The 16557-nt window shown below is 36.3% G+C and overlaps 1 protein-coding gene across 1 annotated transcript in view; it reads left to right on the forward strand.

Annotated features, from left to right (window-relative positions):
• KLHL20 (kelch-like family member 20) overlaps window positions 1-16557 on the forward strand; it is a 59403-nt gene that overhangs the window by 22378 nt on the left and 20468 nt on the right. The window contains exons 4-8 of the mRNA XM_012657722.1: window positions 2304-2462; window positions 3222-3316; window positions 5660-5775; window positions 13161-13344; window positions 15827-15970. Of these exons, the coding sequence (XP_012513176.1) occupies window positions 2304-2462; window positions 3222-3316; window positions 5660-5775; window positions 13161-13344; window positions 15827-15970 (698 nt within the window). The remainder of the gene's footprint in view (window positions 1-2303; window positions 2463-3221; window positions 3317-5659; window positions 5776-13160; window positions 13345-15826; window positions 15971-16557) is intronic.

Raw genomic sequence — 16557 nt, forward strand, 5'->3', positions numbered from 1 at the left:
TTTCATTAGACCTAATTTACTTCATACAGTTTTACTCTTGCCCATAAACATAAATTTTAAAATTGTCTTTAAACTCAACAGCACTAAGTTTACCAACTCTTTATAAAAAATAGAAAAATTAGCTGGGCGTGATGGTGTGCACCTGTAGTCCCAGCTACTGGGGAGGCTGGGGCAGGAGGATCACTTGCCACTAATTTAGATTGTTTTTAACTTAATCAAATGTATGTTTAATTTCCTACTATTTCATTAGACCTAATTTACTTCATACAGTTTTACTCTTGCCCATAAACATAAATTTTAAAATTGTCTTTAAACTCAACAGCACTAAGTTTACCACATACTTCTGTTAACTCCAGATGACTTTGCTTATTCATTCTTGTTTGTTTTCAGCTTTATTCATTCTTCAAATAGCATCTGCAATCATCTGAAGAAACTAAAAGTAAGCCGATTACCGTAATAGCATATGGCTTAAAGTTCAGATCTCCTCTAAACTCTTATTTAGGAGCAGATACTTTGAAGCATTATTTTCTTAAACTTGTTGTTTGGTTCAAGGATAGACTTCAGTGCTAGATTTGCCCTAATGGTATGTCATTAATATCTTTTTGTTGGTGTTGGATAAAGGGGAAGTGGCATTTTAGCCAGACTTATTATTTTTCCTCTTTGCTCATAGTGCCAAACAAATGTTTTCTCACACACATTTTCATGTCTTCCTGCCATGTCATGTTTCCATTAAGTGAGTTGTTCATGTCTTTGTAGTTTATTCATAAACTTTAAACTTGGTGATCATTGATATTTATATAACATTTGGCTTATAATCACTATCTTGGGAAAAAATTTATACTCTGACAAGATCTAAAAAGAATGTTAAGGCACTTCACAAAGATAAATGATACCATACTTGTCCTTACATGAAGAATTCAGAGAGAACGGAAAATAAGGTATAGGAAAGATGCAGCCATAGCTACAATTTTGCATGCTGTGAAGACCATCACACTTAATTGAGGTAGGCCCCAAATTTGGCTCTGGACTTTATGGTCACCCAACATAGGGTCGACAGGTAAAATACAGGGCACCCAATTAAATTTAGACTACAGGTAAACAACAAATAATTTTTAGTATGTCTTGTATTTTTATTTGCTAAATCTGACAACCCTACCACACAAAGTAAAATGCAACCATTCTGATTACCACGTTACCTGACTAAGCAACCTCAGCTAAAACTTAAAGGTCACTATTTAATTTCCTGAACCTCAGAAAGTCTCTCAGATGATGTGAAGACTTGTGCCATAAAAATCGAAGTGCTCATTAGTAGTTCTACTGTAAGTATAACTGGCCTTAATGGCCTTTAACTGTTTTCTTTTGAGATTTGCAGTTTTTCCTAACGTACTTGAGGAAAACAGTCTTAATCAAATATTTAAATTGTTTTTATGGCCTGTCTCATATCCTGTTAAATATTCTTTTTTGATGAATGTGAGAATGACTCAGTCCCAAGAGAACCCATCATCTACATTAGAGATAGACGCTAGGAATATGAGTTCTTAACCATATCCTGCCTGTGCTAAAAGATATCCCATGTAGCACAATCTCCTGAGTAGTAGAGCAAACCCAGTGAAGGGCAACAGTGCACCCTGTCCTTTTTACACTACATGCTGATGTGTAGGCTTACAAGGTCTTGGAATTCGTGGCTGGCCTGCACAGCAAGGTAAGATCCGTACGGCCATTTCATCTCCCTTTTGACAGACAGTTCCCTAGCCTTGGGTAAAGATAAATTATTGGTGTGTTTGTAGTTTCTCACTGGCATATATATCAGAGTGGTTTGGTCCTCAGAAGCTTTCGTTGGTCTAATTATCTCCTCATTATATTCATTCTTGCTTGCAAAATTGCTGACACCCTCATTCTTTTTTTAAACTGACCCCTTGATGTTTCTGCCCTAGACACTGCCCTTTCAACAACTAATCTTCCTCTGAACGCTTTTCCTGACTCTTTATATGCCTCTCATATTTCTGGAGTTATAATTTGAAGTGAATTTGGCTTATTTTGGATATAAACTTTTATTTCAATCCTTTATTTTTAAGAATAGTCATTTTTCTTAAATTGCTTGAATCACAAATGATTCTGTTTGCTAAATTTTGTGTCCTCTGGGCTTTCCTTTGTTCTCTTTTTAAACTTTTCTGTTCTTCTGTTTTAAACTTCAGTTCCACTGTGGAATAGAGCTTTGCTCCATAACCCTGAAGAAAGACATGGAGACAATAAATGTAATCACAGGTGTTTTTCTTTTCTCCTTCCTACCTAACCTTGAATAGGTAATGGAGAGTGAAGAGTTCATGTTACTTCCAGCCAATCAACTCATCGATATAATATCCAGTGATGAGCTAAACGTTCGCAGCGAGGAGCAAGTGTTCAATGCAGTGATGGCCTGGGTCAAATACAGTATTCAAGAAAGACGTCCTCAGTTACCCCAGGTAATGATAGAAACGCTTCTCTAAGAAACTGCTCTGTGCTCGATTAAATAATACACGTTTGTCTTGCAAAAATGAAACAATTATCACTCTCTTTTAGGAAGTGTAAGAAAGTTCATCTTTCCAAATAATCAAGGAAATAAGGGTTTAGAAGCATTTTGACTGCTTATTATTGTGGACTTTTTGTTCCTTTGCTTCCCCTCTATTTTGGACCAATTCTACATTTGAGCTATAGCACAATTCAAGACTTATAAAATGAACAAAAGAAAGCAAGGATACTTCTTTCCCTGTGGTTTGGAAATCCTACCACATGTTTCCCTTCCCTATAACTTGGAAGTTCTACCACACTTTGATGAGTAAAGAGATGAACTGGGGCATATGTGGTCACTGAGTGAAATGTTTAAGACCCATTCTGGTTATTATGACCATTGTTTTTAGCAATTTGACAGTATATTCTTCTGGATTGTTAATTAATTTGAGACTAGTTATAGAAGCACTTATATTGCTGAAAGCTTAAAGTAGCATTCTAAAATGAAATTAGTATGCTTTTTATTTTTTGATTATTCTGCATTACTGCATTGATGGTTAGAATAAATTTAATTTAGTTTTAGTGTTTATGCTTTCCCTCCTTCTTCCTTATTTATGGTATTCAAATAGATCCCAAAACAATGGGAAGCACAGTAGGGGAGCATGGGTCATGTATTCTCTTTAAACATCTTGCAGATGGGAGCTCATGCCTTCAATGGTGTTTATTTCTCATAGGTGCTGCAGCATGTTCGTTTGCCTTTGCTTAGTCCCAAGTTCCTGGTGGGCACAGTAGGCTCTGATCCCCTCATCAAAAGTGATGAAGAATGCAGGTATGCATGAGCCTGGATGGGAAAAAAGCAACAACTAATCATGCCTATTTTCTCTTGATTTCCGTATTTGTATTGCTTCCGAAATATTGTATTTCCTAGTGCTGAAACTAAGGCACTATTTAACAGGTTTTTCTGCTGGGCTAGGGCCAAGCGGAGGAGAAGGAAGAAGAGAGGACTGAACTTCCAGTTTTGCATTCCATTGGTTTTTTTACATGTGGGGCTTACTGGTGTAGAAGTGGCATTAAAGAGATATAGTTCGAAGATTTTAATGCAAGCTTGAATTTGAAGAGTCAGTTCCCTGCTAATATTTTTTTCTCGAGATAAATTGACTAATGCTGTCAACTTTGTTAGTGAGTACTTTTTCATTCCATTACATGTCTAGTTGGGGAGCAGGACTAGCCTTGCTTTCTAAGATTATAGATAGTTAAAGATCTACCACCTCCTGAAGTAGCTGTGGAAAGATTTCCACCAGAGCTAGGTGAAGCAGTTTCCAGATGTTTTTTGACAAAAGAAACTCTAACTGCTTTTACAAAGGGGAGAAAAACCCCTGTTTTACTAGGCTGTCTCTGAAATATATATAAAATTTAATAAATTACTTTCCCAATTTGACATATTTTAAGATTTAGGTTCAAATCTGAAACTATCTGGCGTTTTTAGCCATTTTTCCCCAGGATGCCCCAATTATAGTGAAAGAGCAAATCAGTACTCAGAACTCCTTAAACTATACTTTAGGCCTCCCTTGGTAATTAAAGAAATTTGGCATTATCCCTTATTCTAGAACAGAGGTAGAACACATAAATTCACTTGCATTTCTTCTATACACTGAAGCCAGTTCCTTTAACAGGAGAGGCTAGAGGGGGTTTTAGATGTTTGTCTTTTAAATTTAAAACACAAACAAATAACAATTAATTCCCCTAAATATATGCAATAGCAGAAAGGACAACCATATGAATTAGGCATGCTGAAATCTGAAGAAACAGTACATAGGTGCCCTTCCTTCATTAACTGTAAATCAGATCATACTGATTCTGATGCACAAAGTAAGGGTATTTATGAAGTCACTTACTAAAGAAGACTTTTCCTGATATCCTAGCCTCACCATTTACTAGTTGTATGACCTTAGGCAAGTTACTTTAACCTCTTTGTGCTGCAATTGCTCCCTCTATGAAATGGAGATGATAATAGTGCTCATTCCATAAAGTCGTTGTGAGGATTAAATGAGTTAATATATATTAAGCACTTAAAAAAGGACTAGCACATAGCTATAAGTGTTGTTATTACTATTAATTTTGTGGGCTTGCTAAGTATTAAAGCTCTATAGTACTCTTTCTAGAAACCCTTGAATGACTTACTAGCTCTTAGGAGATCAAAGCCTTTGTCTTTAAGTATGGGAAGCTAGAAAAAGCTCTTGATCATCAGCTTGGTTTTTTTGTTTTTGTTTTTAAGATAGATAAATTCAGAAGGGGCCGTAGCAAAGCCTTATACTGGAAAGTGCATTATTAGGTAATACCTAGGACTAGTCTAGCAGGAATAAATTACTCTTTGTAGCGTAAATAACAAGAGGAATGAAAATAGAGGTTAGATTGGGAAACACTTTGAGAGTCGGGGGGGAGCAGAGTAACAGATTGAATTTGCACTAATCAGGCACTGAATCTCTTGAAGGATTCAAGTGAAATAAGTATGTACACAAAGAATTTGTATTAGGATATTGTATTTAACAAGTGTAATTACTAGGTTCTTCTCTACAAGTACCTTAACTAGACAGAAAAATATTTTGTTTGTCTCACTGGACTTGTTGAGAGTAAACCATTCATATGGTACCAGATAGCAAATTGGTGACAGTAAAGTATTTGTCTTTAGCAATCTGATTTTTGACCCAGTTTTATTACTTTAATTAATCTAGCAAATATCTAGTGCCCTGGCCGATGTGCTACTTTGCCAGTGTTCTGCAGAAGCTAATAAAACTCATTAGAAAGTAATAACTCTGCAGGAAGGTAATGGGGTTGTAATTTTTAGTTTTTCATAAGTTATCATTAGCTCTAAGCATGTTGAGCTTTAGGCTAAATTTTCACTGAGATACGAAGTCATGGTGGAAATACCAGGCGATTCACAGTGCATAGTGTGATTGGCATCATTGCTTTCATGTTTGTGCCAATTTTAATATTGGCTAACATTCATGATTTGTTTTAATTTATGCTTGCTCCCCTTTGCCAACCTATATATTCCTAAACCATATTGGGACTTGACTAACAATGTTTTTTTGTTTTTTTAATCTCATAATTTGTACAGGAACTAACAATGTTATTTAGACATTTGGAATAAAGGCACAATTTTTTTCTACAGAGACTTGGTAGATGAGGCTAAAAACTACCTCCTATTGCCTCAAGAACGACCATTAATGCAAGGACCAAGGACAAGACCACGGAAACCTATTCGATGTGGAGAAGTACTCTTTGCAGGTTTGGGTCTTTTTTTTTTCAATTTTTTGTGGAGATGGGATCTCACTATGTTGCCCAGGCTAGTCTTGAACCCCTGGCCTCAAGTGATCCTCTACCTCAGCCCCTCAAAGTGCTGGGATTACAGGGGTGAGCAACCATGCCTGGCCACAGGTTTGGAACTTAATATACTGTGACTAAACCAAATGTTTTCCCGTTCAAGAAATTCTCATTTGAATAATCCTTTGGGGAATTGTGATATCTACTGTCATAAGAAACAAATACTAAGTCAACATGTAGCTTGTCTCTTTTTTTTTTTTTAAGACAGAGTCTCACTGTCTTGCCCGGGCTAGAGTGCCATGGCATCATCCTAGCTCACAGCAACCTCAAACTCCTGGGCTCAAGCAATCCTTCTGCCTCAGCCTCCCGAGTAGCTGGGACCCATGCCCAGCTAATTTTTTTTTTCTATATATTTTTAGTTGTCCAATTAATTTCTTTCTATTTTTAGTAGAGACGGGGTCTTGCTCTTGCTCAGGCTGGTTTCGAACTCCTGAGCTCAAACAATCTGCCCGCCTTGGCCTCCCAGAGTGCTAGGATTACAGGCGTGAGCCACGCGCCCGGCTTGTAGCTTTTCTCTTAATCCATGATCCAACACTGGTATTCTCCAAAAGAGTGCTCTATTTTTACATAAATCCAAAAATTTCCTGTAGTAGATGTTTTGTTTAAATGTGTCACATGCATTAAAATTTAAATACCAATGTGCAAATCCCCTCATAATTACATGGAGTTGTCAAAAAACATTATCCTACATTAAACAGTTATACTTTTTCCTGGCTCTCCTGTGAGCCCAGGTTCAGCCCAAGACAACCTGCTGTATTATTATGCTCCTGCTTTCTGCTCCTAAATTTTTTTTTTTTTTTTTTTTTTGAGATAGAGTCTCACTCTGTTGCCTGGGCTAGAGTGAGTGCCATGGCGTCAGCCTAGCTCACAGCAACCTCACACTCCTGGGCTCAAGTGATCCTCTTGCCTCAGCCTCCCGGGTAGCTGGGACTACAGGCATGCGCCACCGTGCCCGGCTAATTTTTTCTATTTTTAGTTGTTTTGGCTAATTTCTTTCTATTTATAGTAGAGATGGGGTCTCGCTGTTGCTCAGGCTGGTCTCGAACTCCTGAACTCAAGCAATCCTCCTGCCTCAGCCTCCCAGAGTGCTAGGATTATGCTCCTGAATCTTTGAGATCTTTCAATTTTATGTGTTTTCAGTTCTGTCCATGTAAAGTCAGCCCTCTTGTTCACCTAACTAACCACTTTCTCACTGTTGCGTAGAACTTCTTACTAGTTCATTCTCTTCAAATTTTTTTCAAATCCTAATTCATGGAGCTAGCTGGGACCCGATGTAGTCTTAGTATTTAAGCTTCCAATTTTCAGTAATTCCATACTTCTTAGATAAGGGCATCCTCTGATTCTGTTGTCCCATTTTGATATGTGAGGTATTCTGTTCCGTTTCATCAGAGAATTTCACGCAATCTCTGAGGCTTAGTTGCCTTTCCCATCATCTTAACCACTTGCCTATTTTTTCTCTCTCCAATTTAATTTTCTCTTAAAATGTAGGAATAAATTTTCCCCTGTATTTTAAGAAGAAAAATTTGGTAATTTTTTTTTTTTTAGTTCCCTCTTGCTAAATTTTTTCATTTAATTTTCTTTATATAGAAGATTGCAACATTTGCTTGAAAAGAAAATTGATAAAAATTTTCTTTTTCTTTCTAATCCTCATTGTGCTTTTTTCCTTCTCTTTTGGGAGTATTTATTTCATTCTTATTTTAGATTTCAAACTTATTAATTCATCATGCACTGAATTCTCCCATACTTCAGTATCTTAATGTCTTACTTATTGTTAGTAATAGATTTATAATTTCTATCATCGTTTTTATTTATTCCTGTTATTTTCATCCTATATATGCATGCTCATGTACATGTTCATGTACTTATGTGGGTTCACACAGACAGTCGCATGCCCACACCTGTACACATTTATATCCTCACCCTTACGTACCAATCTATAGTCAAAGGTTTGTGAATAAATTCATTGTTGGATCTAGTTCACAAGGAAGCCTATATAAAATTTTATTAGCTTTGATGGCTAAGTTAGATAAATTACATTTTAAGAGTCTTTTATATATAAAAGTAGTTTGTTATGCTAGCTTCCCATATAAGCAGGAATGCTATAAATTACATCAGAGTTTCTGTTTCCCAATTTTGAAAGTCCATTGTCTATTTTTTAAAATTAGAAGACTGCAAAGTCTAATATTTGGTACCTGTGGTTTCATGATGTCATGTTGTTTCAGGAATTCTAGTAGTAAGGTCGTCTCTGTGGTGGTACAGGGTGAGCACCTTAGATCCAACAATCTGAAATCCTAAATGCTCCAAAATCTAAAACTTTTTGAGCACCAACATGACGTTGAAAGGAGATGCCCATTGGAGCATTTCAGATTTCAGATTTTCAGATTTGGGATGCTTGACTGGAGTATAATGCAGATTTTCTAAAATCTGAAAAAAGACAAAACCTGAAACATTTCTGGTCCCCGGCATTTTGGGAAGAGATGCTTCACTTGTATGACCATTATTATGGCGATCTGTTAACTGTCTTATTTGGCTGTCAGTTTTAGTGACTGGAGTAGGGATGATAATATACTACTGTTCTTTATCAACTTCAGAATATTCTGGCAATGATTAAGAACTAGATTAAGGAAGGGGAGAAGGTAATGGGGACTCTGGGGAAAATGGTACAGAAGAGAGCCTCCCTGAAATCACAAGCTAGAGGCTAAGCCGAATAGGTGTACAGAAAGTACAGTTCAGTTCCAGGGTCCTTTCTAGATTCAGAGAGGGTACCAGTCTAGTAGAACGAGACAACATAACACCTTTCGGAATACTGAGAGACAATAATGTAGCTCCCTTTAAATAGAAATTTAATTGTAACTTCACTTGAGTTATTCAACAACTGTCGTCTTGATGCTGCTAATTTCTATCATACTCCCCAGTATGACGTTATATATTGTTGGGGGACATGTTTTCAATGTGTGACCCTTTTCTTAACTAAAACCTCATTTGCCTCTTTTGATTAGATCATGATATTAATGAAGCCACGTTTTGCCATCTTTAGCAGACAGTTAAATTTGGATCAGTTTCGTGATCTCAAACTTCTGTTATTGATCTCATAATTGCATATTGCTGATCTGTTATCTGATTCCTTCACTATATTGTTAACTACTTGAGGTCAAGGACCATTTCTAATTTATCTTTATAGTTTCCAGATTGTGTAGAAATCTTATCAGAGTAGGCACTCAATGAAGAATGATTGAATCCTGAGGAATGCTGGTGAGAAATTAGCATTGACCCATCACAATTAATGGAAAAAAACCATAATGAACATGCCAGCAACAATAGCGAATTATGAATGTCACTTTATATATGAAAGATAACTTATTTTTAAATAACACTTTTTGTTTTCTGACTATAGTGAATAGACATGGAATATAGAAATTTTGGTTAACACAGGAATATAAAGAAAAGTTATCACCTTTCTTCACTATTAAAGTATCCATTTTCATTTGTAAAGAAAAGCTATTCTTTTTCTTTACCACTGGAATTGATTTTCTCTTATTTCTTAATATTTTTATGTTACCTAAAGCTGATTTCTATTCCTCAAATGATACTGTTCACTGACGTAAAATTAGATCCCTGCCCATTTGTCTCTACTTAAAACTTAATCTTCAGTTTGCTTTGGTTTTTATTACAATTTTGTTTTCATTATCTTGGGGATGCCAAGTCACCAATGCTCACTTAACCTTGGGAAATTGAGTCTTCCTTACTTCATTCATCCTTCTGTGGAAATAAATGCTGGAAGCCTAAAGTCAAATCTATAATCTCAGTAGTTTTTGACTCAGCAGCATTTTGCTCCTATTGATATCTTTATTTCGGGCTTTCCTCTTATTTTTCATTGGGCTTTTTGATGCTTATCAATTTTGTGTTTCTGAGATTTTTTTTTTTTTTTTAGTGTTCACAGCTCAATGAACTGTATTCTAGATACTTTCTGAAAGTTGCCTTCTTTAGGGTAACACTTTTTGACCAAATCTGGTCTGAAATAATTCTTTCTAGAGTCAACATCTCACACATATAAAACCCTATGTCCACTTTTCTACACTATTTTTCCTTAGGTACATTGCTTAACTCAATTTGTGAGTTCCCAGGATAGGGACTTTGCATGTTTTATTATGCTAAGTATAGTACACTACTCAGCTATGATAATAACTTGACTAGTTCTGTTCCAGTCCCAGTGTATTAGTCAGCTTGGGCTGCCATAACAAAATGTCCTAGCCTGGGTGACTTAAACAACAGAAATTTATTTTCTCACTGTTCCGGTCAAGGCTGGAAATCCAAGATGAAGGTATCAGCAGGACTGGTTTCTAGTGAGGCCTCTCTTCTTGGCTTGCAGAGGGTACTGCCTCCTGTATCCTCACATGGCCTTTTCTCTGTGCACATCCAAGGAAAGAGAGAGCTCTCTGGTATCTGTTCCTCTTATAAGGATACCAGTTCCATTGGATTAGGGCCCCATTCTTATGACCTCCTTAAAGTCACATTGAGGGTTTGGCTTCAACATGTCACTTTTGAGGAGACACAATTCAGTCCATAATACCCAGTTGTGTCATGACTTCGTGCCTTGAAAATCATAATGCATGTAAAATCACCACAAGGCAGCAGAATGAACATTTTCCCTTGTTTTTTTTTTTTTTTTGAGACAGAGTCTCACTGTCTTGCCCAGGCTAGAGTGCTGTGGTGTCATCATAGCGCACAGCAACCTCAAACTCCTGGGCTCAAGCGATCCTCCTGCCTCAGCCTCCCGAGTAGCTGGGACTACAGGCACATGCCACCATTCCCAGCTAATTTTTTTTCTATATATTTTTAGCTGTCTGATTAATTTCTTTCTATTTTTTTTGGTAGAGACGGGGTCTCGCTCTTGCTCAGGCTGGTCTCGAACTCCTGAGCTCAAACAATCTGCCCGCTTCGGCCTCCCAGAGTGCTAGGATTACAGGTGTGAGCCACCGCGCCCGGCCAACATTTTCCTTTTATTGCTTCCCTGAGCCACAGGGAAAGTTTGGTTTCCTAAAGGCCTATTTTTTTCTTTAGTATTGAAGAGCATCTTTTATAAAGTGTTATTTATTTGATTTGGAGCCATGTAATCCAGAGGTTTTAATGCCTCTGTTATAAAACTGTGCCTGAGATCTAATGATTAGTTTATTTGATTGTTCTCAAATATTATAAGCCCTTACATTTCTAGCCAAGCTTTATTTTAGAATTTAGGATGCTTTCTCTGATACTAAAACTTCTTATATGTGTACAATTACAAAATTCAAATTTGAGCAAATTAAGATACACAAAATTTGCTGTGATTTAGTATTTGTTCAATATTCTAATTTAATGAGAGCATAATAAAATAAAACTTCATAGCACATTGAGATTTGAAATAAAGTGAACTTTCAAATTTATCTGTAAGAAGGTTAGAAACATTTTTCCTTTTCAGTCTGGCTCAGGAAATTACTTGAAACCCCTTAGAAACCAGGAGTTTTCAAATATTTTGAAGTTACAATACCCTTAGACTTCATTTATTAAGCTCCAGAACCTAGCTCTTACTTTGGATTGAAAGAGAGATGATTTGGAAGAGTAACAAATGAAGTGTATCTGCTGTAACCACACTCTTTTTTAGGAATCATTCAAAGAAGCTTTATGGAACTCAGTTTGGAACTGTTCTTCTGAATAGTCTGCTCAGTCAGCGTAACAAAATACCATAAACTAGAAGGTTTAAACAACAGAAATTTATTTTCTCACAGTTCTGGAGACTGGAAGTTCAAGATCAAGGTTCTGGCCGATTCAGTTTCTGGTGAGGGCTGTCTTCCTGGCTTCCAGGATGACTACCTTCTCACTGTGTCCTCTCATGGCCTGAGCTGGGGGACGAGAGGGAGAGAGAGAAAACGAACTAGGGAATGTACTCTATGGTGTCGCTTCTTATAGGAACAATAATCCTGTTAGATCAGGGCCCCACACTATGACCTCATTTAACCCTGTTTAATTCCTTAGAGGCCCCCATCTCCAAATACAGCAAAGCTGGGGGTTAGGGCTTAAATACATGAATTTGGGGGTAGGGGACACAAACATTCAGTCTGTAACACTCATTTATGAAAAATATAATGTCTTCAGAATGTTTTCTGATCTTAAATGTCATGTTGGATAATTTAGAATTCAGTACAGATTTCAGATTAAATAGAAAGCAAAATATTTTGTAATAAAAATCATAAGAATCCTGCCTGGGATGTGAATCATCCCTTTGTCCAATGTATCCGTGATGTATACACTAACTGCCTGTTAGTCACTTAGTAGCCATTTCAGTTATCAGATCGACTATCACGATATGGCAGTGCTTGTGTTCAGTAACCCTTATTTTACTTAATAATGGCCCCAAAGCTCAAGAGTAGTAATGCCGGCATATTGTTATAATTGTTCTATATTACTACTAGCTATTATTGTTTCTTCCCAAATTGTAAACCCTTTATTTCCTTTTCTTGTCTTATTACATTACCTAGGACTCCCAGTATGATGTTGAAAAGTAGTGGTGAGAGGAAATATCCTTGCCCTGTTCCTGATCTTAGTGGGAAAGCTTCGAGTTTCTCCCTGTTAAGTATGATACTTGCTGTAGGATTTTTGTAGTATTCTTTCTCAAATTGTCTATTCCTAGTTTACTGAGAGTTTTTATCAGAAAGGAATACTGAATTTTGTCAGATGCTTTTTCTGCATCTATTGTTAGGATCATATGATTTTTCTTCTTTAGCCTGTTGATGTAATGGTTTACATTAATTGATTTTCCAGTATTGAACCAGCCTTGCATACCTGGGATAAATCCTCCTTAGTCATGATGTATAATTTTTTATACATTATTGGTATTATTTCACTTTTTAAATTTTGATTCACTATTTTAAAAATGAGGAAACTATGGTTCAGAGAGTTTACAGGATTTCTCTAAGATCAAACAGCTAGTAGAGGCAATAGTTAAACCCCAGTTTTTTAACTAAATTCGGTGTTCTATCTGTTATATACCACATTACCTCACAATCTTATTCGAATTAGTGTCATTGCCCACCTTTGTAAAATAAGTATAAAACTTAACTTATTTAGAAAATTAAAGATTATAGCAATCCGAGTGGAATAAGTAAAAGCCATTACTTTGTGTTTTGAGTAACTACTTCTAGAGCTAGTCTAAGCATTAGGTCACAGTGAGGTTAGCAGTGAGTGTTACATTCTATGCTCTATTCTCTTGAATATTTATAGAATATTCTCTTGACCATTTCTGTTAACTTCCCCAGTTGGTGGTTGGTGCAGTGGAGATGCCATTTCCAGTGTTGAACGATATGATCCCCAGACCAATGAATGGCGAATGGTAGCTTCAATGAGCAAAAGGCGATGTGGAGTTGGGGTCAGTGTTCTTGATGACCTGTTATATGCAGTAGGAGGCCATGATGGATCCTCTTATCTCAATAGTGTTGAAAGGTGAGTAAAGTAATTTTGAAATTTTTTCTGTACTATTCATATAGTTTCATTTGAGATATTAATTAGGAAACAGATGTGACTTACTGCTTTAGTATTGCATCTGTGGCACTAGCTGGCACCCTAGACCACTTAGTATAACACACAGGTACTTTATGATATGATCTCTACCTATTTTTCCAGTATGTCTCCCAAGATACACCACCGTTCCCTAAACATGCTACCTCAAACTCATCAAATTGCTTGCAGTTCCTTGAATATGCTGTCTTCCTTTATACCTCTTTTCCTGTGTGTATGTGTGCATGCCATTCTTTCTTCCCTGGAATATCTCTGCCCCTTTAACACTTACATTTCCATCAAGACACAAATGTTACCTCTTATACAAAACCTTCTCTGATACCATACAGATGAAGTTAGTTTCTTGTTCCTCTGCTCTTTCGTAAATATTTTGAACATGCTTATCCATATCACATTGTGCTATAATTGTTGAAATATCTTTCTCCCTAATATCTATCTATTACAGTGCCTGGGCACATCGGAAACCTACATTAACTAATGGTTTAATCGCTTCTTGCTCTCTCACACACTCTTTTTCGTAGGGCTGTGTTGGTTTACAGTGATCCTTGGTATTTCTATAACACATCTATGAAATCCAGCAGCATAACAAGTTCTAGAGGTGTAAAGATTGTGTAGGTAAAAAAAAAAAAGACAGGGATTAGTTCCATAGAAGTAAAAAAAAACAAAAACAAAAACAAAACAAAACAAAAACCAAGTGCACACACATTTAAAAATAAATTGATGTGGTATTAACTGATCAACACATAAATGCACATATAAGAATAACATCTATTGGATGTTCGGCAGGGGGGAGGAGGGAGAAGGGGACGAGTATTTGCATACACAAAGAGTGCAATGCGCACCACCCGAAGGATGGACATATTTGAAACTCGGACGTGGCGGGGGGGAGGGCAACATACGTAACCTAAACATCTGTACCCCCATAATATGCTGAAATAAAAATAAATAAATAAATAAATTGATGAGTTAAAGTAAAGAAATAAGAAATGACTAAATATTTGTAACTTAATAACAAGCCTATATATATCAAAATGGATAAAATGCAACTAAGATGGTACTCAGAGGCAAATTTATATGAATTTTAACATATGCTTTTGTAAATAAGAAAGATGGAAAAAATGAATCATGCTTTTAAATCAAGAAGTTATAAAAAGAGCAACAAAACCCAACGAAACAAAAAAATTAATGAAAGAAAAAATAATGAAATTGAAAAAAATTGATATATTTACAAAAAGAGCATTTTGAGAGCATTTTTTTTAATTAAAAATGAACATACGAGGGATGGATACACTTGAAACTCGGACTTGGTGGGGGAGGTGGGACAAGGGCAACATACGTAAATTAAACATCTGTACCCCCATAATATGCTGAAATTAAAAAAAAAAAGAAAAGAAAAAAAAAATGAACATACTATTTGCCCCAGTGAGTCTACTTATTATCCATTTGCAGGAGAAGAAATATACAAGAGTAATCACTGTTTTTAATAGCAAAATATCAGAAACAGCCTAAGGGGTTTACTCAGTAGGAATATGATTAAATACTGCATTGTACATATAATATAATCAAATAGTTCAAAGGAAAAATCTAGAGCTATGTTAGCATACATAGATCTCAAAAATATGTTGAAGGGAAAAAGCAATGCCTATCGTATGGTATTATTTATGTAAAAACATGCTTGCATATAAATAAATATATATGTGGATACATATATACCCATTTCAAAGTATTTTACTGAAAAGTCTTAAAGGGCGTACACCAATCAAAATGGGAAGAGACCAGAATTCAGGTGGGACTTAAAGGGGACTTTAACATTCTGATTTTTTAAAAAGAAAATATATTCATAGGTAACTTAAGTAAAAATGAATTTCAAAAAATAAAAGCAAACTAGATTTTCATATGTTTTAGTTATTAATCAGCCCATACTTAGGGGAAAACATGCATATCATACAAATTCTTTGATTTGGGCTGGGCTGGTGATTCATGCCTATAATCCTAGCACTCTGGGAGGCCAAGGACAGAGGATTGCTTGAGCTCAGGAGTTCAAGACTAGCCTGAGCAAGAGTGAGACCCCATCTCTACCAAAAAGAAAGAACAACAAAAAAAAATAAATAAACAGCTGGGCATTTTGACACTCGCCTGTAGTTCCGGCTACCCAGGAGGCTGAGGCAGAAGGAGTATCACTTTGAGCCCAGGAGTTGGAGATTGCAGTGAGCTACAGTGACACCACTGCACTCTACCCAGGGATACAAAGGGAGACTCTGTCTCAACGAAAACAAAGAAGGCTACTGAACACCCCTCCTCACAACCCCCAACCCCTTAAAAAAAAAATCCTTTAGTTTGAATTATGTAAACATAGCCAGGCTTCCTTTGTGTAATACGAACTCTGCTCTTGATGTGTTCTTTATAGATATGACCCCAAAACAAACCAGTGGAGCAGCGATGTGGCCCCTACAAGCACCTGCAGGACAAGTGTTGGTGTGGCAGTACTTGGAGGCTTTCTCTATGCTGTGGGTGGCCAGGATGGTGTATCTTGCCTCAACATTGTTGAAAGGTGATTTTTTTTAAGTGATTTTTCAATTTTTTTAAAAAAAGAACATATAGGGCTCTTTAAAAGAAACAATTACAGCTGAATTGAGGACACTGGGGGATCCACTGTTCAGTGGATTTCCTCCATGGGCTTTCAGGAAAGATTTTCAGTTAATCTCAAAGTCTAGGAAAATGAGAGACATTAAAAAGATTTTTTTAACACATTAACTGCCATCCGAGTTGTATTTAACTCCAGTAGTTTTGAGCCCGGGGCCTTGTGAAGCATACGTAACCCACACGTTTCTTCACCTTGCGAGCCGCAAGAACTATTTTTCAAGTTGCATAAAACTCGTGCACAGAAAACAATAAAAAATAACAAATTTTTCATTAAATTAGAAAGGATCATTTTGTTTTCAAAGTTTTTATTGTGCTTTCATAATAAAACACTGTGGCCCCAAGGAAAAAAAATTTTTTTTCGGTGTGGCAGTCAATGTGTTAATTGACAAAAATTGTATATATTTATGGCATACAAGATGATGTTTTGAAATATGTATATATTGTGGGTAGAATGGCTAAATCAAGCTAATACATGCATTATCTCACATACTTACG

This window comes from Propithecus coquereli, unplaced genomic scaffold (assembly GCF_000956105.1).
Source record: "Propithecus coquereli isolate 6110/MARCELLA unplaced genomic scaffold, Pcoq_1.0 Scaffold56, whole genome shotgun sequence".
Lineage (NCBI taxonomy): Eukaryota > Metazoa > Chordata > Mammalia > Primates > Indriidae > Propithecus > Propithecus coquereli.